The 21456-nt window shown below is 48.7% G+C and overlaps 1 protein-coding gene across 4 annotated transcripts in view; it reads right to left on the bottom strand.

The window, feature by feature from the left end:
* Positions 1-21456, bottom strand: part of VPS13C (vacuolar protein sorting 13 homolog C) — a 5236720-nt gene that overhangs the window by 4843394 nt on the left and 371870 nt on the right. For 3 of the 4 annotated variants that reach the window (XM_069624493.1, XM_069624490.1, XM_069624491.1), the window contains one exon: positions 8522-8584. The exons of the other annotated variant lie outside the window; for it this stretch is intronic. In XM_069624493.1, the coding sequence (XP_069480594.1) occupies positions 8522-8584 (63 nt within the window). The remainder of the gene's footprint in view (positions 1-8521; positions 8585-21456) is intronic. 4 annotated transcript variants of the gene reach the window in all.

Here is a 21456-nt window from a genome sequence, read left to right as displayed (position 1 = left end):
TGCCGTCGACACATGGGAATATGAACGTATGCATCCTGTAAATCCAATGATGCCAGAAACTCGTCCGGCTGCACTGCTCGGATGACTTCCTGAAGAGTGAGCATCTTGAACTTCAGGCGTTGCAGAGTCTTGTTCAATGCCCGAAGATCCAGGATGGGTCTCCACTTCCCATTGGGTTTCTTCACTACAAAGTAGCGGGAATAAACCCTGTGACCCCTCTCTGCCTCCAGAACCGGTTTTATAGCCCCTCTCTGTCGAAGGATGTGCAGATGTGGTTGCAAGGCATACACCGGCGGAATGGAAACCGGGGAACACTTGAACGCCAGTGAGTGGCTCAGACGCACCTTGTCCAACACCCAACGATCCAACATAATTTTGAACCACTCGTCCACGTGCATCACCATCCTGACCCCTAGTATATTTTCCTGAAGGCAGTCATTGTTGTGGTTTAGCCTGCCTCCCTTTAGAGGTGGAGGACTGCAAACTCCTTTTCCGAAGAGCCTGAAAGTCCTGACTCTTCTGCGTCGACTGCACCGATCTCCGATACCCCTGGGAGGAATAACTTCACCTACCAGAACCCCTGTCCCTGGTAGAAGCAAACCAGGCATTACCCGAAGCCCCCCGGAACGGATGAAAGGATCAAAAAGAGCGCCCACTCTGTAAAGCCCCCAAGGACTTGGCAGTCTCTGTTTTCCTAGATCCCTTTGAGGGCCTCATCGATTTTTACCCCAAACAAATGCTCCCCCTCACAGGGCATGTCGATAACCTTATAATGCACCTCCGGTCGAAAGTCAGTGCACTTAAACCAGGCTTGGCGACCCAATTGTTAATCTGCTTAAAACCCGACTCCGCCAGGTCAACGGCAATATTTATACTGCGATTAGAAGCTTCATCCCCTTCACGCACCAATAGCATGGCGGTCTTACGGTGCTCCTCCGGCAGATGTTCCAAAATAGGCACCAGCCTATGCCACATCTCAAGATCATAGCGTGCAATGATCGCTAAGGAATTAGTCACTTTCACCGTCGTCACCACCAACAGTCAAAACCTTCTTCCCGAAGGCATCCTGTCTCTGTGTGTCAGATATGCTCCCAGATTTCACAGGTTCCTTCCCAACCACGGTGTCCCTTATGCCCTCCTGCTCACCTGCTGTCTCTTCTTCGGTCTGAAGTCCAAATCTCCTTCTTCTCCACGCCTCTTCTCGGGAAGGCAGATGGGGTCTGCCTCGATAGGAAGCCACCCTGCCCCTCTGACTCGGGGCTTAAGGGGGGCCCCCGAACCGGGGCAGACCAATGCAGGGGAAAAAGCCAACAGGCACAAAAAACCCCTTTTGATGGTGTAATCTGGCAGGATTCCGAATAGAAATGATATGCAGGTCAAGACCATCCGATCAGGAAGGGAAGGGCAAGGAGAATCAATGAGGTAATCCGTAAGGGCAACTAAGTATGAGAGAGAAGCTAGGAGGATTTGAGAAGTAGATGAGAGCGGGGAGCAGAGAGAATAGAATGCCAAAAAGTAGTGGAGTTAGACTGTCAGCAGAGTGGAGCCAAGTCTAGCAGGAAGGAGCCAAGACTCAGGGAAAAACAGGGAAAGTTACGTGAAAAAACACGGAGGAAAGAAACAGGAGCGTACCAACCCGGAAGCCTAACGCGAATAGGTTGCAACGCGCTGACTTCCGGGTTGGCGCTCCTGATAAAGCGCGCCGTTGAAAAGACGGCAGAACGCTAGAACGCTGATGGAGAACGAGCGGCAGCGTAGCGGCCATGTCAATGGCCGCTCCAGCGCCAGCGTCTCCATAAGCACCAGCGGTCGCGGCCGCGGCCGCGGCCGCCGTGCGTGACACTGTGCTTCACTGTCTGGAGAAGTAACACATTTGTGCTGACTCCGAGCCTTGGTCTTGAACTTTTTCTCCAGTGTACCTTTGACAGCTGGCTCTGAAAATGGATGTTGCATCGTGCGCAGACCCTCCTGCCACACGTGGTCCAGAATAGGCACAGAGAAAACAGCTTTTCTTCTCTTGTCCATGTGATCGAACAGGAAGCACTCCTTCCGCTCTTCTTCAGTAGTCAACCCAAACTCCACACACGCCTTAGCCATCATGGTGTGGGCGCCCCAACATCATCGGGAGGGGAAGGCTGCGCCAGACTCCAAGGCTGTTCCACCTCCTGATCCATTTCCCATGCGTCATCCCTCGTCTGTGACGATGAACCAGTAGACAGTGTCCCGTGGAACACTGTCAGTCTCAGACTCTGGCAGCTTGCCTTCTTCAGGGTATGATCAAGGATGATCTTTTCTCACCGGTACCGGCAACCCAGCCGGGGAAGAAACACATGGAGGAACACCAGGAACGTCCATGACAGGCCCCACCGGGACCACATTCAGAGGGGGCAACCTTGCATCCAGCTGGCCCAATAACGATTGCAGCGTGGACAGAACTTGGAGCGACAACAGACTGCGGATTCACCAGTGGATAAATAGCTGGACCAGCTCCCACTGCCGTTGACATCGAAGACCCATCTTTTTGCAGTCCCAAAGCCGACCGGCCCAACACATGCTACCGGTCGTCGTCCACCTCCGAGGACACCGAAAAAGCTGCCATCTCCTGATGAAGAAGTGTGTCAAGCAAAGGAGAGTCAAAGGCGGAAGACTGCCACACCCCACTCGTCGGCAACAATCCATCCGCGTCCATTCTCGTGGACGAGAAAAGCATCGGTCCTTTATCAAATACCGTTGTTGCCTGAGCCGACAACACAATTGTCGACAACGGAACCATAGATGGAAGAGCAACTGTCGACGGAACCACCGTTGACGAGGCCGTCGCAGGAACCTCTCTCTACCTTCTATGATGACCTTGATCACCTCCTTTCTCTCATCTCTGCCTCTTCCTCCCCCCTTACTGTTCTCAGCGACTTTAATCTTCACTTCCCTTCTTCCCCTCATCCCTCTCCCCTTTAGTCCATCCTTGACTCCTACCTCCTTTCCCCTCTTACTTCCTCTCCTACTCACTCCTCTGGCTCCACTCTTGACCTTATCTTTAACTCTTCCTATCCCTTTTCTTTCTCTACACTTCCTCTCCAGCTCTCTGATCATGCTTTACTCTCCTTCTCTCTTACCCACCTCCTTCCTCTAAACCTTCCCGTTGTTTTTTCTCACGTCGTGACCTTCGTAACTTTGATCCCTCTCTCTTTTTTGAAACTTGCTCTTCTTCTCTCCCCTCCCTCTGCGACTTCTCCAATCTTTCAGCCAATAATGCACCCTCTACTCTTTCCACTTCTATCTCCTCCACTCTTGATCTCCTCCACCCCATCTCCTTCTTCCGTCCAACCCGGAAACCCTCTCAACCTTGGCTCTCCCCTCACCTCCTCTCCTTGCGCCGTCTTCTCCGTCGTCTCGAGAGACTCTAGCATAAATATCCATCTCCCTCCTACCAATCCTCCTATTTCTCTGATCACTTCCTCTATGTCTCTTGTCTCACCTCTGCTAAACGATCCTACTACTCTAACCTTCTTCATTCCCAAGCTTCCCACCCCCGTTGTATCTTCCAAACTCTCTCTCGTCTTCTCTCTCCCCCTACCCCTGATCCCTCAACCTCCTCCACCCTCTCTCCCTCATTTCGCAAACTTCTCCTCCTCAAAGACCCTTGCCCTTAGACAATCAATTCCTCCTCACTCTCCCCCTTCTCCCTCTCCCTCTCCACCCTCTTCTTGCAGGACGGAATTCTCCCCAGTCTCCCCCTCTGACGTCTCTATCCTCCTCTCCAAAGCCCATCCCTCGTCTGCCCCATCTGACCCTGTCCCCTCCCTTCTTATCCCTAAGATTTTCCCACTACTTATTCCCTACCATACCTCATTCTTCAATATCTGCCTTTCCTCGGCCTCCTTCCCCTCTGCTTTCAAACATGCCACTTTCATTCCGATTCTGAAGAAACCTACCGCTGATCCCCTGCTCACTTCAAACTTCCGCCCTATCTCACTTCTCCCTTTCCTCTCTAAACTTCTTGAACACCTTGCTTACTCTCAGCTCTCATCCTTTGTCACTAATCACTCTCCCCCCCCCTCTCAATCTGGATTTCACCCGAAACACTCTCCTGAAACTGCCCTCACTTACATCCTTAAATCCCTCCTCACTGCTCGACACTCTAAGCAATCCTCCGTCCTTATTCTTCCTGATCTCTCGGCCGCCTTTGACACTGTTGATCACCCCCTTCTCCTCAACACTCTCTCTTCCTTTGGTCTCAAAGGCTCTGTTCTCAATTGGCTTTCCTCTTACGGCTCCTCCCGCTCTTTCACTGTTTCCTGGGGCGGCCAACTCCTCTCCTTCCCACCCCCTTGAATACGGAGTTCCCCAAGGCTCTGTGCTTGGTCCCTTCCTTTTCTCACTCTACACCTTGCCCCTGTGATATCCTCTTTTGGCATCTCTCACCATTCCTATGCCGATGACGCACAGCTCTTTCTTTCCTTCTCTTCCTTCTCTCCTGACCTCCACCTTAAACTTTCCTCCTGTCTCACTGCTATTATAAAATGGATGGCTTCTCGCTTTCTTTCCCTTAACTCTGACAAAACCGAAGTAGTTTTCTTCCCTTCCAACTCCCTTCCCCCCCTCCTCCTCCTCCCCCTTTCATTCATTTTCCTCCCTCTAATCTCACTTTCTCCCCCTACGCTCGTATACTTGGCTTTCACCGACTCTTCTCTCACTTTTTCCCACCATATCTCTCTTACCTCTAGTGCTTGGCGCTACCACCTCTACAATATTCGCAAAGTTTGCCCCTCTCTTACTTTTCATGCTACTAATCTCCTCCCTTATCTTTTCTCGCCTCTTCTACTGCTCCTCCTTACTTTTTGGCCTTCCTACTTCACATCTTGCCCCCCTCAAATCTATTTATCACTCTGCCATCCGTACTCTCTGTCTCCTCTCCCCCCGTGACTCCATCTCTGCTTCCCTTTCCTCCATTGGCTGGCTCCCCTTTCATTCTCAACTTAAATTTCACTTCCTCTGTCTAGTGTTCAAATCTCTCCATGATCTTGCCCCCCCCTTATCTCTCTTCCCTTCTCTCATTTTACACGCCCTCTCGTTCCCTTCGATCCGCTGACCACTTCCTCCTCACTGTTCCTCCCTCCTCCTCTGCCTCCTCCCGTTTCTGCTCCTTCCAACTCCTGGCCCCCCCCTCCACTGGAACTTCTTGCCTCTCTCTATCCGCTCTTCTCCTAGCCTTTCCTCTTTCCGCACCTCCTCAAATCTCTCCTTCTCCAATCCCCGCCATGACACCCCCTACTCTCACACACCCCTCTTCTACCCCCTTTCCCCTCCTCCCCCCTTATTCTCTCCCACCCCCTCCTTCCAACCTCCTCCCACCTTCCCTCCCTATTCTTCCCAGCCCTCCCCCTCCTCTCCCCTTCCCCTTCTGAATAATTGCTCTACATTCTGTGGTGACTGATTCATGTTTGTAATTTGCTTCTGTTACAATTTTTGTTATGTTAAATGTACCCTGTTGTAACTGTACAGCGCTTTGGTATAAAGCGCTTTATAAGAATAAATACAATACAATACAATACAACTACCACTGGCCCGCTTGGCAGTGCTGGACTGGTGTTTAGAGGACTCCCTGCTAGAGGAGCCCTCCGACAACAAGTCCTTCTTGGGCAAGCCCTTCTCCTGCGCCGTCGACTTCTCAGGCCTATCACCAGACCCTCGGGAATGGTCCGACCGACCATGCTTAGACGAAGCCCCTTTCAACAGTTGTTTACTCGAAGAAGATCTGCTGCTCTTCACCACCTCCGGCGCTGGTGCTAGATGAGATTTCTTAGCCAGAGGCTTCGCCGACGCTGCCCGGTGATGTTGCGCAGACTGCACAGGCTGCTCAGAGGACAGGCTCCGGAACGACCCCACCTCTGAGGCCTGGTAAGTGTCCTCATTAAGCCAACAGACCAACCGCCGATTGCGGTCCTTAAGAGTCTGTTGTCATAATCCTCGACAAATCTCGCAAGTGTCTGCCGAATGATGGGGGTAAAGGCAGTAGAGGCAATCCATATGCCCGTCAACCTCATACATCTTCAACCCACAAGTCACACAGGGCCGGAAAAGAGACTTCTTCTGAGCCCCAGAAGCCATCACAATACCAAATAGCACACGCACATGCAAAAAACACGATGAACACGAGGTGATCCAACAGTTTGGCGACGGTTGAAATCTGAAGGGAAGCCGCGGGGCGGGGCTATTTATACCCTGAGTCCTATTGGTGGGGACTAAAGCACCCAAAAAGGACATTGATAGGACACTTGTGTTGAAGTTTTCCATAGGAAAACGCTAGGTTAACAGAGGTTCCCAGCCTGATGACGGGGAATATCCACAGCATGTGAATCCATGAAAGATCCAATGCTGGAGAACCTTTACTCTTAAGAGAGCATGAAATGGTAGCACAGCCACCTTCACTGGACCACTGTCTATGATATCCTCGAGATCATCAGTCTCTATAGTAGCTGCAGATTTAGCCCACCCTAGATATTCAGCAACTTTACAAATCACAGATCTGTATGAAGGATCAGCATAATCAGACACCTCTGGGTTACCAAAATCCTTCTCTGGGGATGTTTCGCAGCTGCAGGTTTCTTTAAAAGTTTCTACCAGATTTTGCATCTTAGACGCTTGAGAAATGAGTTCTTCTGGAACATTTGGAGTTCCATACTCAAAACTAAAAAGGGGCCTGATCCTCCTCTTCATCTTCCTCAAATATGGATCCCATTTGCCTGAAAAAAAATCAGCTTGAGACATGGGCTTGAATGACTTGGTCGGTTCAGCAATTGGTTTTGCAGTCTTCAGAACCACTTAATGCTCCGATGGTGTTGAAGCCGCAGAGGGCTTTGATGACTTTCTCGAAACGGTTGGTGAATGAGCCGACCGTTTAACATACTTCGATTACTTTAAATGGCTAACATGTTTTGAATACTCAGGAGATAATCAACGGCTTCAATACCTTTGAAGAAGGCGTTGATACCAGGGATGAAGGCTTTGATACCAGAGATGAAGGCTTAGAAGGGATAGGCACAGATTTTCTCTTGTGTGTCGATGAAGATTCCTTCGACTTGTATCAAGGAGCCTCTCTTCCTGGGCCCTGAGTTGCGTGAGAAGGAGACACACAAGACTCTCTACTGGTCTTGTCAGACGCTGATGGGTGACTTTGCTTCCCCGACTCCTTGAAAGGGGCCCTCAGAGGAGCTTGCCTATTGAAAACGTCAAGCATTTTTAAGTTGAAGTTTGCCTATTCCGTAAGAGTCAAGGTTTTCTTTGGGAACACAACTTTTTCAGGAGAGGAAGAAGACGATGACGAGGACCTCTGATGCGGTTTCTTACTCTTCTTGTGAGAAGAGGACGATGAGTGTCGTGACCTGGACCTCGATCGTCTGATGTTTCATATGTTTTCTCTTGGGGGAAAACATCCCTCGATTCGAAGGCTGACTTTCTTTTGGCTGGGAATTTGGGAGGACTTACCTGCATCCAATGTCCTCTTCCTTTCCCACAAGACCTTGACCGTCATAAATTGACATGAGCCGCAGTCGTCCCACCAAACAGATGCATGAGGGTCTGTGATGGACATTTTTGCCCCACAGTCTGTGCAACCTTTGAAACCGGTCTTAGGTGCCGAGGATATATTTGAAAAATACTGAATTTACTTGAAGAATAAACGCAATAAAAATTTCGATTAGGCGAGTAGCTCCGAAGCTCGAAGTAATGTGGAAAAACAGAACTGCAGTAACGGTCAGCACGTGTGCTTCACATACCAGCGTCAACGTCACAAGAGACACTACGGAGGCCATCGAGGATCAAGACTCGATGCTCGACCCTATGAAAAAAAGAAATTCAGAAGCAAGCTGCAAGCAGACTAATATCAAAGATGAGGACTACGTACAATGTCACAATTGATTAGAAACATAGATTTTACAAGAGTGGTCTGCAACATTAAAAAGGTCTGCCTAATTTGCTAGCAATCGTTCATTTCGTAAGTACAAGTTTCCCTTTTTTAATGTTGTTGCATGCTGTTGGTCAACTGCTGCAGAGCTTTTCCCTGCACCAGTCACTTGACCTTAACAATTGCTGTCTTGTTTAATTTAGCTAATTCACAGCAACTATCCTTCAAATATTTCAAGGACGTGAACGAGTAACAACGACTTGTTCACTTGTGACCCAATATTTATAAGTAAAACCGATGTCAGAAACCAAGCGTTGGTGCCATACAAATGTTTTAGATAATGAATACATACTCTTTAACAATCATTCCGTTACAATCTATTTTTAACCTAATTCATTGTTTGGGAATACTATAGCTTACCACAATGGAGCAGTTCAGTACAACCTATTTCAAATCAAATTTTAGAGAAGCATTGGCACATATGGAAGCTGAGGAGAAAGAAGCTGGTTATCACAAACTGCAAACATCTGGGCGTGCCACTTCCACATGGGCTAGACAAACACATTGGCATGCTACAATAAGCACAACAGTTAAGGTAGAGGTCCAACATATACCCACCTTTTTTACAGTCCTGGCTCTTAAAGGGTTTCTTAAAATATTTATGCTTTTTACGTTTGTGTCCTTTTTAGTGCAAGCATTTTTTGTGAAAGAAGGATAAAATACAGGTTAGTACATAATATTGTAAAGGTAGAGAAAAAGTGAAGGAATGTTTGCAAGAAAGGGATTATTCAAGTTAGTAACACTAACTGGTATCTACTGTTCACTTTCGTTTGCAAAAACATGTATCAGAAATTATAGTTACTCACCGTGATGACTAGATTACTCAGTCCATAGTCCCCTTTCCTTCATCCTTGTGGGCGACCCCCCAACATGGGGACAGTACCGGAACCTTTGGCAGTGAAAAATTGAGCTTCCCCTTTAAATTTAGTATAGTGCATGGGGCACGGCCTATGGCATTGGAAAGCCCCACCGAGGCTCCACCCACTGGCACCTCACCTCAGTCCCCTTTCAACTCATTGGACGCTTAGATACCTGGCTACTCTTAGCACATATTAGCCATTGGCATACTAGAGGGGGAAGGCAGTGGGATGTATGGAGGAAAGGGGACTATGCACTATGAGTACTCTAGTCACTATGGTGAGTAACTTTAATTACTCATGTATCCTGCCCCTTTCCTCCATCCTTGTGGGGGATTCCACTGAACAAGAACATAGGGTGGAGCTGTGATAACCTGCCACATATTTAGGACGAAGCAAAACGGTTCTTCCAAAACACCTGACCAAACTCTGCATCGCGCCTAGAGAGGATGTCCACCGAGCAGTGCTTACAAATGGCCGACGGAGTGGCCCAAGTAGCCGCCTTGCTGATGACATCCCAAGAAGCATGTCTCTGAAATGCAGTGTGCGTTGCCTTGGCTCTCACTGCAGGTATCCCCTCAGGAACAGGTTTGCCAATGGCCGTGTTCGCCTCGGAGATGGCCTGAACCATCCAACAGGCGTTGGAAGCCTTGGAAGCCTGAGAGCCGAGGCGGACCTTCCAGAAGTCACAAACAATGCCTCAGACTTCCTGAAGGATTTCTTCCAAGAGAGAAAACTTGAGGACCCTCTTGATGTACAAAGATTGCAGGGCCCCCTCTGCCCCTGACTGTGGGTTCGGGAAAAACACTGGCAGGCAGATCTCTTGATTTAGATCAAATGTAGAGACCACCTTGGGTAAGAAGTTTGGACAGTGCGCAAAATGACCTTGTCATTGTGAAGCATGGTGAAGGGCTTGCACGAGGATAGCACCTGCACCTCACTAACCAGTAAAACTGTATTTAGTGTCATCAAGCGGATGTCCACAGAGGCCATTGGCTCGAAAGGCTTGCACTGCAAAGCTGCAAGAACCACATTGAGGTCCCAGATTGGGCACGGCCTATGTACTGGCGGAAAAAGCTTGACAACCCCTTAAGGTGGGCCTGAACACCGGATTAGCCGCAGAAAACACATGCTCAGGAGAATTCTCCAGAAGAAGCCAGGTGTGCTGAAAAAGCTAGTACGTCATCCAGAGGATAGGTGACAGGATCCAGACCACTGTCATGAGCCTAATGGCAGAACCTAGTGCATTTACTCTTATACTGGGATAGAGTCGAGGGTCTCCTGGCCTGCTGAATTATGTCCCAGTTATCATCTGAAAATAGAGCATGCTGAAGCCTCAGCTGGTCAAGAACCAGGCCACCATTGCCAGCTGGGCCAGGATGTTCCACTGCCCTGCCTGCTGTGTCAGGAATCCCCTGATGGAGATCGGAAGGTGGACGGAACCCTGGAAGCACAACTGCAGCAGATCCGAAAACCAGGGTCTCTAAGGCTAGTGGGGGGCCATCAGGATGAGGCTGCAACCCACCAAAACCCAAAACTTGCAGAGGGTCTGTTGGAGCAGAGGAGTTGATGGGAATGCAGAACAAATGCGGCTATGCCAACAGATCTGGAAGGCGTACCCAAGAACCCACGACCCAGTCCTGTCCGTGAAGCAAACTGGGGTGCTTGGAATACAGGGGGACACTAACAAATACAGGTCTACGAACCCCCAATGCTGTAATAGGAGCAACAAGGAGTCAGTGTGCAATTCCCACTCGTAGGTGTTGAACCCCAGGCGGATCAGCTGGTCCGCTTCTGCATTGCTGTCCCCGGGGAGGTGGACGGCTGAAACCCAAACTCCCTGCCTGGGCCCATTCCCAGATTAATACCACCATGCAGAGGAGGGGAGAACAGGTGCCACCTTGCTTGCTCAGGTAAAACATTGTACTACAATTGTCCGTCCTGAACTGAAACGACATTTCCCTTATGAGGAGCAAAAACGCTTTGAGGGCCAGGCCCACTGCCTTGAGCTCAAGCAGATTGATATACAGGAGGGCTTCGGTCCTGGACCATACTTCATGAATCGTGTAGCCCTCCAGAGTAGCACCCCAGCCCGAAAGAGGAGTCAGTCGTTACCACCAGGGTAGGCTCTGGTCAGGTGAAGGGGGCTGCCACTTAAACATTGCCATCCAATCAGCCACCAGCAAAGATCGGGCAGTAGGAACAGTGGTATTGGTATCCTGTCTGACTGAGGCCCCGTCTCCTGATCCCAATTGGCCGCCAGGTGGAGCTGGAGGCTTCTCATCTTGAGGTGAGTGCTGTACAGTAAGCATGCAGGAGGCCAACAGGCCCAGAATGTCCTGGAATCACCATGCTGACATGGTCGTGTTGACCAGAAAGTGCCCCACTGCCTTGCAGGGGGACAGAAGCCTCTCGGACGTAGGAAACACCTGCTGAACTGTAGTGTTCTAACGCACCCTTAGGAAGACCAGTTCCTGAGAGGGGCACAACTGTGAATTCCTCTGAGGGAGAACTCCAGCTGATGGAGGAGATCTGCCAATCTCTGGCAGGAGTGTACCATTCCAACAGTAAAGACCGATTTAGAAATGACAGGTCCAGGACTACCCTCGGGCCAGCCTAGTTGTTCATGGGTAGCACAAAAATGCTAGAATAGTAAACTGGAGCCCCTGTTCACAAGACGAACCGGCTCCATTGCCTGCATCTCCAAGAACGAAAGGACCTCCCTTTAAAGAGCCAGGGACCCGATCTGACGAAGAGGAGGAGATGATGGTGGAGGCAAAGGAAGAGGAAGACTGAAGCCTGTAGAGACTACGGATAGGAGCCACGGGTTGATGAAAAAACGCTTCCAGGTGTCCTGGAACACAGCCAAATGGCCCCCTTCAGGCAAGCTGTATTCTCTGACCTCGACGTATCTGCTTCTTGGCATTAGAGGGGGGCAGCGGGACAACCAGCCAACGTCCTCTCCTGCTTCCTCCTGTTGTCACTGGGCTACCCACCAGGTCTCTATGTACCGCGGTCTCAGAACCCCTTGAAGCTGTAGAAAGTGCAGGACTTGAACAGAGTCCTGCCCTGCCACTGACAGAAGGATTTCTGACCTGGTTTTGTCAGGATGGCCAAGGACTTGGCGGTGGCAACTCATCATCTGTCGACGAATGAAATGCATACAGCCGTCCTCATCTTGACCCCAGGGCACAGCCCTCTGCTGGCTGCGATGTGGGAGACCGAAGACTACATGAGGTCCTGCACAATGGCCTGGGCATATTCCAGACCAGCATTGAAGGAGACTTGCTTGTCCAAAAGGGAGGTTGGGCAGAAATTCCCTTAGCTCCTGACAAAGCTTCTGGTTAGCCACAACCAAGAGTGCCTCTGCGTTGACCTGCCGCAGAAGCAGTCTTGAGATCGAGTAACAGAATCCCTCTACCCCACTAAGGACGCAAGGACTTGGTCTTCCTTGGAGAAGCAACTGGAGGAAGACCACCAACACTATGGTTTAGAAAACAAGAAGGCCGCAGCCACAACAGAGGAATGGGGCTGCGGGTGGGAGGCATGGAAGATTTGCTCCCGGTCTGTCAGCCTAAACCTGTTGTCCAACTTCTTGTTCATCTGGGTGTTGGCCCTTGGCTTCTCCCAGACCTTTCGCACCACCTGCAGGACATCATTCTGGAGGGGGATGCCACACCGTATCATGGTGCGTTTCCCCAAGACCTCTGCTAGCATGCCCGAATCCTGTGACCTCTTTCATAATGTCCTTCAGGAGCCCCTTCATCTGAGGGGAGCGCATGGTGAGGAGGAAGCACTTGAAGAAGCGGTTCTCACAAGCCGTCAGGTCCCTACGGGCACGACCCTTCGAGGCGCTGGGCCTCTGTTCCTGATCAAAGCGTTGAGGCGCCTGGTCAGAATAGCCATATGGCTGGGATGGGTAGATGTATCCATGAGGGGATCAAAAGCCTGAGCCGTAGAATCTGCTGCTGCTTCCAGAGGGAAGGGGGCTGGAATCATCCTGCAAAGGCCATTCGATGGGTCAAAGCACTGGCAGGCCCTAAGCTTGATCCAAGATGGCCGCCTGCCTGACATGATCCGCCACCTGCTGCTCCATTTTGAAGTCTTTCGCTACACCCTGGACGGGAGGGCTCGAAGGCCCTGAGCCAAGAGAGACCTCAGATGAGAGGATACAGCTTGGGTCTTACACTCGAAGCAGAGGCTTTGACCTCAGATCACTTTGGTAGGCGCTGAGCCCTCAGAGGAATGGCAGGTAGTCGTAACGCCCTGAATCACGATCTCGGAGCGAGCTCAGGTAGTCTGGAAGCCCTCAGAACCTGAAGACAAATTCCTTAAGATGGAAACAACTGATTCTTCAATGTGACCCAGAGCACCGCAGGCTGAACACGATTCCCAGCGGTTGACGGGCCCCAAACACTCAAGACGGTGCATGGGGGTCCAAGGCCGGGAATGAGCGGTTGCATGAGGCACATCTTGTGAATCCGCCTGTGGCTGACATGTGCCGTGGGAGTTGAGGCACTGAAGGGAAGTGAAATAAGAATTGAAAAAACAAACTGGGAGCAAGCGAAAGCTAAAAAAGTCTTTGTGTTGGCTGCCAGGTCCGACACCGTCCATGCAGACTAAAGGACGGAGGTGAAGCCCCGGAAGGCAGGGCGGGGCCACGCCCCCATGTGCTATATTAAATTTAAAGGAGAAGCTCAATTTTTCGCTGTCAAAGGTTCTGGTACTATTTCTTCCACCCTGCCACCCACAAGGATGGAGGATAGGGAACGGGACGTACGAGTATGATGGCTTTGGAGTGAAACTACCTTTGCTGTTTAGTCTCATTTTCAAAGCCAGAGAACAAATATTTACCATAGGTCTCCCATCTCAGGTTGAGTTGTCGATATAAAACCCTTGGGAGTGGCTCAATAAGAGGCATCAATTGAATCCGATTGACTTCTGATAATATTTTTAGGATACACAAACACAAACTCTTGACACAAACAGGATTTGCATTTTGCGATTCACAAAGTCCAGATAAATCTCACATTGCAATGAAAAGAAGATGGAGGTTGAAAATAAATGCCTAGTTTCACCATCTAGTACAGAGGATGGAATTTAGAATTCCTCTGATTCAATAAGGATAAAGGCCTTCCTGGCAAAAATCCTCTGTATGGCCTTTGTATCTCTGCTTCCCTCACTGTGTACATTCCCATATGACTTGTAAAGTGCTCAGTTGATTCCCGAAGTTATGTTGGCGCTAGAAAATACCCCAATAATAATGTTCCTGTTGGCTCACAGGAATTTAATGTCTGCTCCAAGAATCTGCTAGCCATACCCCTGCCTCCCCACACTGGCCTCAGGATTATGTCTGTGAGCCTACTCCATTAGCCCCATCCTCTCAAGTACCCACGCCAGTCTGCCAACCAGTACCAGAGTCCCTTCACAGAGAAAGGTTACAATTGTACAGTTACCACACGTCAGTAACTTGTCGTTCATGTCAAAATGCATTTTTCTTTTACCCATAGCAGGGGCTCTTTATAGCATCCAGGTGCTAACAGTATCATTGCCTGAGCTTGATGCAAAACAGGCAGTTCTGTGCCTTGAGCCCTCATTATGTGCCACTGTTTCTATAAGGCCTAGAGGTCAGGCTTACAGGCAGAGAACTGTTCGTACTGTCTGCAGGAAAAAGCAACAATGCTCAAGTAAACATCCTAGCAATTTCTCTACTGAAAATACTGACTATTCATTGTAGAATTGTACTTATGGAGGTGGTTGCTGCCCTTAATTAAGGTGAAACTAATTTGCACGGTCTTTTCTCAAATTCTATTGCTAATAACTCGGATCGCTAAACGAATTAGGAAATCCTGCCATGGGTTCCTCCAGAATGGGCATTTTGCGGACACTTTGTTAAACAGTTGGACAGTTATTAAGAAATTGAAAAAAAAGCTGTTTTTAGCCAGCTGGTATTCATTTTCCCATCCAGAAAAAGGTGCTTCACTCAACACATGTATCGTGAGACTAGCTGGACGGATTTGCACCAAATAAGAATCAACTTGGGCACAAAGCACTGTAGATTCATCTTCGGTTTGGGCCAAAAGGAAGATGTAGTTTTGAAATAATGTGATGGGGAAGGGAGTATGCCCTGCCCCCCCCACCCAGGTCCCAAAAAAAGGTGTATATATCTTCCCCTAGTGTACTGCAACAGTGAAGCTTTTCAGAATTGAAAAGTCACTTATTAAAATCCATGCAAACTATTCCTGCGGTAAACCCAAGGGAAGCCAAAAGCAAAAGTGCTCAAAATAATCTTTGAAAGAGGTACAGTGGTTTCATATTAGGGTAGAGGTGACCAGTGGGAAAGGGTACCACCTGTTTAGTGGGAAGGTTAGGGGTGAGCTTGGCGACCAGTGTGCTACAGATGATTGTTGTCTTAACGGGTGAATCCTTTGGTATTCCTGTGGAAATGTTGCAAGAGGCGCTATATAAATATATGTCGCACAAACCAATGCGAGAAATGGATTAACATGAGAGAATCACAGTGGATGTGCGCAAGGGGGAACCTGAAGGGGAAGGATGGGCACATGGAGAGTTGGAGGGGATAGGAAAGGCTCAAGCGGTTTTTCCATTCCCACCATAACACGCCATTTTTTTCATTACCTATATTGCACAACAAACCGCATGCCCTTCACTACACCACAACAACGAAACAAACCACACAGCCTCGCACAACAGCACATGACTACACACCGAAAAAAAAGAAAATACCACCTACGTTCAGCGATCGGTATAAACACAAAATGAAGCTGCCAACAGCACATCATAGCTCTCTTGCACTTTTTCCCCGCTCAGTCCTACTAACTTATCCTACCCTCTTGCTTTTCAGATCCGAAAGGGGACCACTCCAGTGGCGTTAGCCTGGGCCTTAAAATATCCTTTAACATAGCATCTTTAGTGATAAAAACATGGTAATTTTTTGGCTATTTTACAGGTCAATTTACGTGGGAACTAAGTGAGGGCCCAAAACAACTCTTTTCAAAATTAGTACAGTGCCCATAGCTGGTTGGATATGATCATTTAAATGTGAGGGGGATATGGGCCTTTCGCTGGAAGCCTGCCCTATTTGGTGCAACAGGGACAGTTTATACAGCCGCAGACCAAGGTCAGTGGCTCATGCTCTTGCTCTTTATGGCAACTATTTGCAATGTGGACAGTGGACACGACCAAAGGACATGAATAGTCATGGCCAAAGGGATCCGATTACTTACTAGACAGCCGGATGTCGACCACAGGCATAGGCTGGGGCCACTGGCGAAATTGGTGCTAAAATGACAGGGCCCAGGAGAAACTATAGCATAACAAAAACTTTGAAATTCAGTGAAAAACATTAGTTAATAGACTGTTAAGAAAATCGTATGTATTGTAACAAAACCCATAAACTTTGGTGTGTGTGTGAAGTGACTACCATCTTAACTCCAAGTCACAACAGTCAACTCAAAGTCTTCTAAAAGTGCGCAATAGTGGGTGGGGGATGACCCCCCCCCTTCGTTGAGCCTGCTCACGTCTCAAGAGAGATGAGTGGCAATTTTCGCTTCACCATACAAGTCTTTTACCCCACTGCTCCTTAGACTCAAGAATAGAGAAGTCCAGATTATGGCCTGGTTGCAAATGTATTGCCATGGCTCAAATGTGAATGCAGTGCTTGCTGATATGAAGAAGCTCTATCTACACAGGGAGAGAAAGCTGTACAGCACTCTTGGATAATGGGAATCTGATCAAATGGTGGTAGGCTTTGTAGCCAGTCAAGTGGCTTACCTGCCCCAACTGAGAATGTTCAAGTTGATGCTGCACATACTATTGAGTCTCCATTCAGGATGATAATGTTTAGGCACAAGAATGGACGCTTTCACGCCGACAGAGCAATTGGCAAAGGATCCTGCTAACAGTGCTTTGATAAAGAAAAATAATGGACCTTCAATGACGACCCTAAGAAAGTTAACATACTCCTCAAGCTCCTGTTCTGAAGATCTGCAGTGAGGTTTAAAACCAAACTAATGATTGGGAGGCGTACACAAATGTGAAAAGCTCAGCAGCTGGTGACAGTTGTGGGCCTTTACACAAGTGCGAAGCACCCTTACGTGACAACAGGCATGTACTCTCCAAGAGCCAAGAATCAGCCACATCAGGATTTGTGACCACATAACCAGTGTCCCCAAGAGTTTTGGGACCCATTGAGGACTGAGACAACTTAATCTGATTTGTACTTTTAAAGGAAAGACTCCCAGAAACAAAAACTTGTAAAAGCGTACTCATATATGCGCACTTCGCATGATTGCAACGGACTGCAAGTATGCAGATATCCTGTGCAATGAAGTCTGCATTCACACAGGTTTTTGCCAACTCACCTTTATGTACGCGACACTAGCATTGCTCCCCCCGCCTCCCGACTATATGTTAACAATGAACTTGGAGTTTCTCCATGTTAGCAGTGAATGTACAGTATGACGCTTTGCAACAGCTTTATTGTTTATTTTATTGGGCATGTGTAAGGCGCTTATACATCAAGAAATTGTGTTTCAACGCACCCACAGGGCAAGGGGAAGGGAACACAGGAACTGAAGGACAATGGACTATGGTCACAGTGATGAGCAAAATACAAAAGCAGTCCAAGTGCAAGTGCAGAGAGTGCGAGAGAGAAGGAACAGGGCATGGGATTAAGTGCTAGAGGTTCCACAAAGGGGGAGAAGTGCCAGAGAGCCAGTTGCAAAGGTAGCAGGTGAGTGCCAGAGAGTCTGTTGCAAGGGCCACAGCTAAGTGCCAGGCAGTGACCACATGGTGGAAAAGGGGTCACTAGCCAAGATACGTGCAGGTCTGTGAGACAACAGGCCAGTGGTGTACAAAGGAAAGTGCAGGGGGGGGTGGAGGTGCTTGCAGAACGTGAGGAGATCCGGCTCAAGACAGAGAAAGGGGTAGGCAGCTCCAGGGAAGGGAGCCAGCCTAAGAGAGGGAACGGCCAGCCACTCTCTGCTTAGACAAGCGCTTGACTAGCAGAGAGTTGGAGCCGGAGGATCGGAGGCATCTGAAAGGCGAGTATTTGATGAGAGGAAGTTGCAGATAGCATGGTCCCAGGCCCCAAACAGCCTTATGGATGATGCAGATCAAATTAAATTTGATACTTGCAGCAACCGTGAGCCAGTGGAGAGATTAGGGCTGGAGAGATACGGCCCCTGGGCGTCACAGCCCTGTTCTGGATTAGCAGGACGGGACAGAGAGAAGAGGCTGTTACAATCCTACAGCCTGGAGAGTACGAGAGGTCTGGAGACATTAAGCATCTGGGGGAAAGTGATGAAAGGGAGGATGCCTCTGAGGAGGTAGATGATTTGGAAATGGGCCTTCTTGGCAAGGTCCAAGATGTGAGGAATGAAAAAGAGGAGTCGAAGATAACACCCAGGTTTCTCGATTCAGAGGAAGGAGAGGGGGAAAGCCCATAGAGGGTGGCCAGAGTGAGGGAAGAAAAGAGGGAACAGGAGTCTCTGTAGGAAGAATTTCAGTCTTGCTGGCATTGAGACCGACCATTGGAAGTGCACCAAGATTGGATGGCGGGCAGACAATCAGGGATGACCGAGGAAGTCAGAAGAGATGCAGAGGGTAGTCTGAAGAAGAGTTGGGTGTCATCTGCATAACACAGAGAGCGGGGAGAAAGTGGAGCTAAGGTGAGCAAGAGAGGCGAGATAGATATTAAAGAGCCAAGGAGAAAGGATTGAGCCCTGGGGAACACCACAAGTGGAGATAAAGGTTGGTGAGGAGAAAGAAGCCAGGATAGCCTGAGAGGGGCAGTCAGTGAAGAAGGAGGTCAGCCAGTCCAGTGCCTGCTGCAAGATACCAAGGGTATCATGGCGCCACTTTATGTGGATGGAGTGGTTGACCGTGTCAAAAGCAGGGGAGACATCAAGTAGAATGAGAACAGCGGGTGAGTTGGAGTCAAAAGATCCAAAGAATTCTTCACAGATGTTCAGGAGAGCAGTTTCCGTGCCTCTGGATGCTCGGAATCCAGATTGATGGTCAACCAACAAGCGCAGTATGCTGGGTCAGTTGGGAGAAGACCAACTTCTCCAGAAGTCTCCCAAGGAAGGGAGTAATAGAGATGGAGCGGTAGTTAGCTGGCCATGAGGGGTGGGCAGAAGGCCTTTTCAGGAAGGGGGGGCACAATGGAGTGCTTGAGGGAAGAGGGGGAAGTCTCAGTGGCAAGAGAGTGATTACAGAAGTCAGCGATTACAGGGCAAGGGAACCAATGTTGTCCTTAATAGTTCTGTAAGAACAGGGGGGGCCGGTTTAGAAGAGACCTTCAAAGAGCAGACATCTCTAGTGACCTTGTCCGATGTGATAAGAGAGAAGGAGGAGCTAGTGGATGAGGGAGGGTTATGGGAGGACATGGGCAGGGGCAGGGAGGGGTCAGAACTCAGAATGTCCTTAGTTTTAGCAGTGAAGTGGGTGGCCAGTGTAGTGAAGAGGGCCTGGGAGGGAAGAAGGGAAGTAGAGAAAGCAGCTGGATTGGCTGGTTCCTTGCAGATTTTAAAGAGTTCAGCCGTGTTAGAAGTTTCAGAGACGTGGGCCCAGATGCAAGCCCTCTTTTTCTTGTAATTAATGGAGAGACTATATTCCCTTTGGAGAAGGCGACAGGCCAGTTTATCAGAGGATGAGCTGAAGGCCTGCTACTCCCATTCAGCAGCTCTGCACTTGTGTTTCAGGGTTGCTACATCAGAATCGTACCAAGTGTTACGCTTGGGGACAGGTATCAGACGAATCCTCCCAACAGGGGCAAGAATATCGAACATGATAGTGAGATGGAGATTGTTGAGAGCAGAGTCAATAGATGAGTCGGTAGTGGGAGAAGGGGGGGAGAGGAAGGTGGAAGCGAATGCAGCAACTCGCACTCGTTTCATCAGACGGATGTCCGCAAACAAGGCTGGCAGAAATGGGGGAGGTTGGTCAGAGGCCCGAGAGGTCCCAGGTGGGAGGAGAGGAGGGAGTGGTCAGACCAGGAGAGCAGGGTGGAGAGAGGGGCCGAGAAAAGATCACAATGGATGAAGGCATCGAGAGTGTCCAGCTGAGTGGGCAGGACCAGAGGGGAGAATAGAGAGGGAGAGAGAGGTGCAGAGGTCATAGAAGAGAGTGGAGGCTGTGATTGAAGAATCAAGGTGGATGTTGAAGTCAGCCGGAAGGAGGAGTTTAGAGGTGGAAGTCAGGAGAGATGAGGAGAAATCTTCAGAATCTTAGGACGCTGGATTTGTGCCTCCTAACTATGTGCGCAGAGTTCCAAAATTCATGGTCAGGTCTGCCTTTGAAGACGAGACGGTTCGTTTGTATTAGAAAGGAGGAATTGTGTAGAAACATTTTAGGTGAAAAAATGTCAGATATGCAATAGTTCCCACGCACGACTTAGAAATCGCACACAATTAAAAAAGTTAATATAATTAACATCCTGAGGGACCAAAGGTGCTTGCAGCAAACGACAAGTTTGAATTGAAATCAAAAGCAAATACAGATAATAGGAAAACTCTCCTTTACTTTAAAAGCACTTCGCTTTACAAATTCTTCAATCTATAAAGTCAAAGAACTTTCCGGTCCATGAAAGCAGTTTGGAATATGTGTGAGCCGTTCCTATATTTGGAGGCAGAGGTCAACACTTACTGGGACATGTTCGAGACCTTTCTACTGCTGATAATCGCTTCTTGTTTGTGCCAAAGCATCTAGTAAGAGACACAGGTACTGCACTCCAATTATTTTTGGCATTGTGCTGCTGGAAAATTTACAGATTCAAAAACCAATTTAAAAGACTTGTGTACAGTTATATATTACAGGGTCTGCGCTAGTGCTTATAACTTTGGCACTGTTCAATGAATCATTACGAAACTTTGCAAGTATTTTGCAAAGTTTTGTGCAATATCGTCAACAGGGGTGGGGGGGGGAGGGGAGTTATAGGGTGGTCCCAAAAGGTTTGAAATCCAGACAGACACGAATGGAAACATTTTTGCTTCTGGTAACAGCCCAAAACGCTGGACAGATTTGCACGCAACTTGCGTGAGGCGCAGCAGACTGATCCCGAAAGTGTGCTTTGGGGTTAATCTGTCCAGTAGATTTTTTAAACATGCCCAAAATGTAGGTAAACAAAATGAGTGAACCCGGTCCGGTCTGCCGATTGACTTCCTGGTTCAGTGTCCCTCTGAGCCAATCAGAGAGCCACGTAACATTTGTGGCCATCATACGTGGCTGCTGATTGGTCAATAAAAAATGTGAGGTGCGTTAAAAACGTATGTAACAACGCCATGTTGGATTCACGAAATGTGCCGGTAGTCCGCGAACATCACAGTAAAAACATTTTTTAAAAACACATTACAAATGTCAAACAAATGAAACAATTTTTGGGGAGTTGAGGATGAGATGGGACAAGTCCAGAAAAAGTCCAAAATCAGGTGTTTTTTCTTCTCCAATGTCTGCGCGCATTGCTGCAATATACGCCAACTTGACAAATAATCGAGGACCTCTATACATGTGTGTACTGTAGGGTTGGTGAAGCAGTTATTGAATGGCTTATATTGTCATCAAAACTGCATGAAATTCTGCAATTCAAATATATTGACAACTTTGAATGTCGCT

The sequence above is a fragment of the Ambystoma mexicanum genome, chromosome 11 (genome assembly GCF_040938575.1).
Source record: "Ambystoma mexicanum isolate Mex_15411 chromosome 11, UKY_AmexF1_1, whole genome shotgun sequence".
NCBI lineage: Eukaryota > Metazoa > Chordata > Amphibia > Caudata > Ambystomatidae > Ambystoma > Ambystoma mexicanum.
Note: the sequence above shows the minus strand (reverse complement) of the source record. Positions and strands in the feature narration are given on the sequence as shown.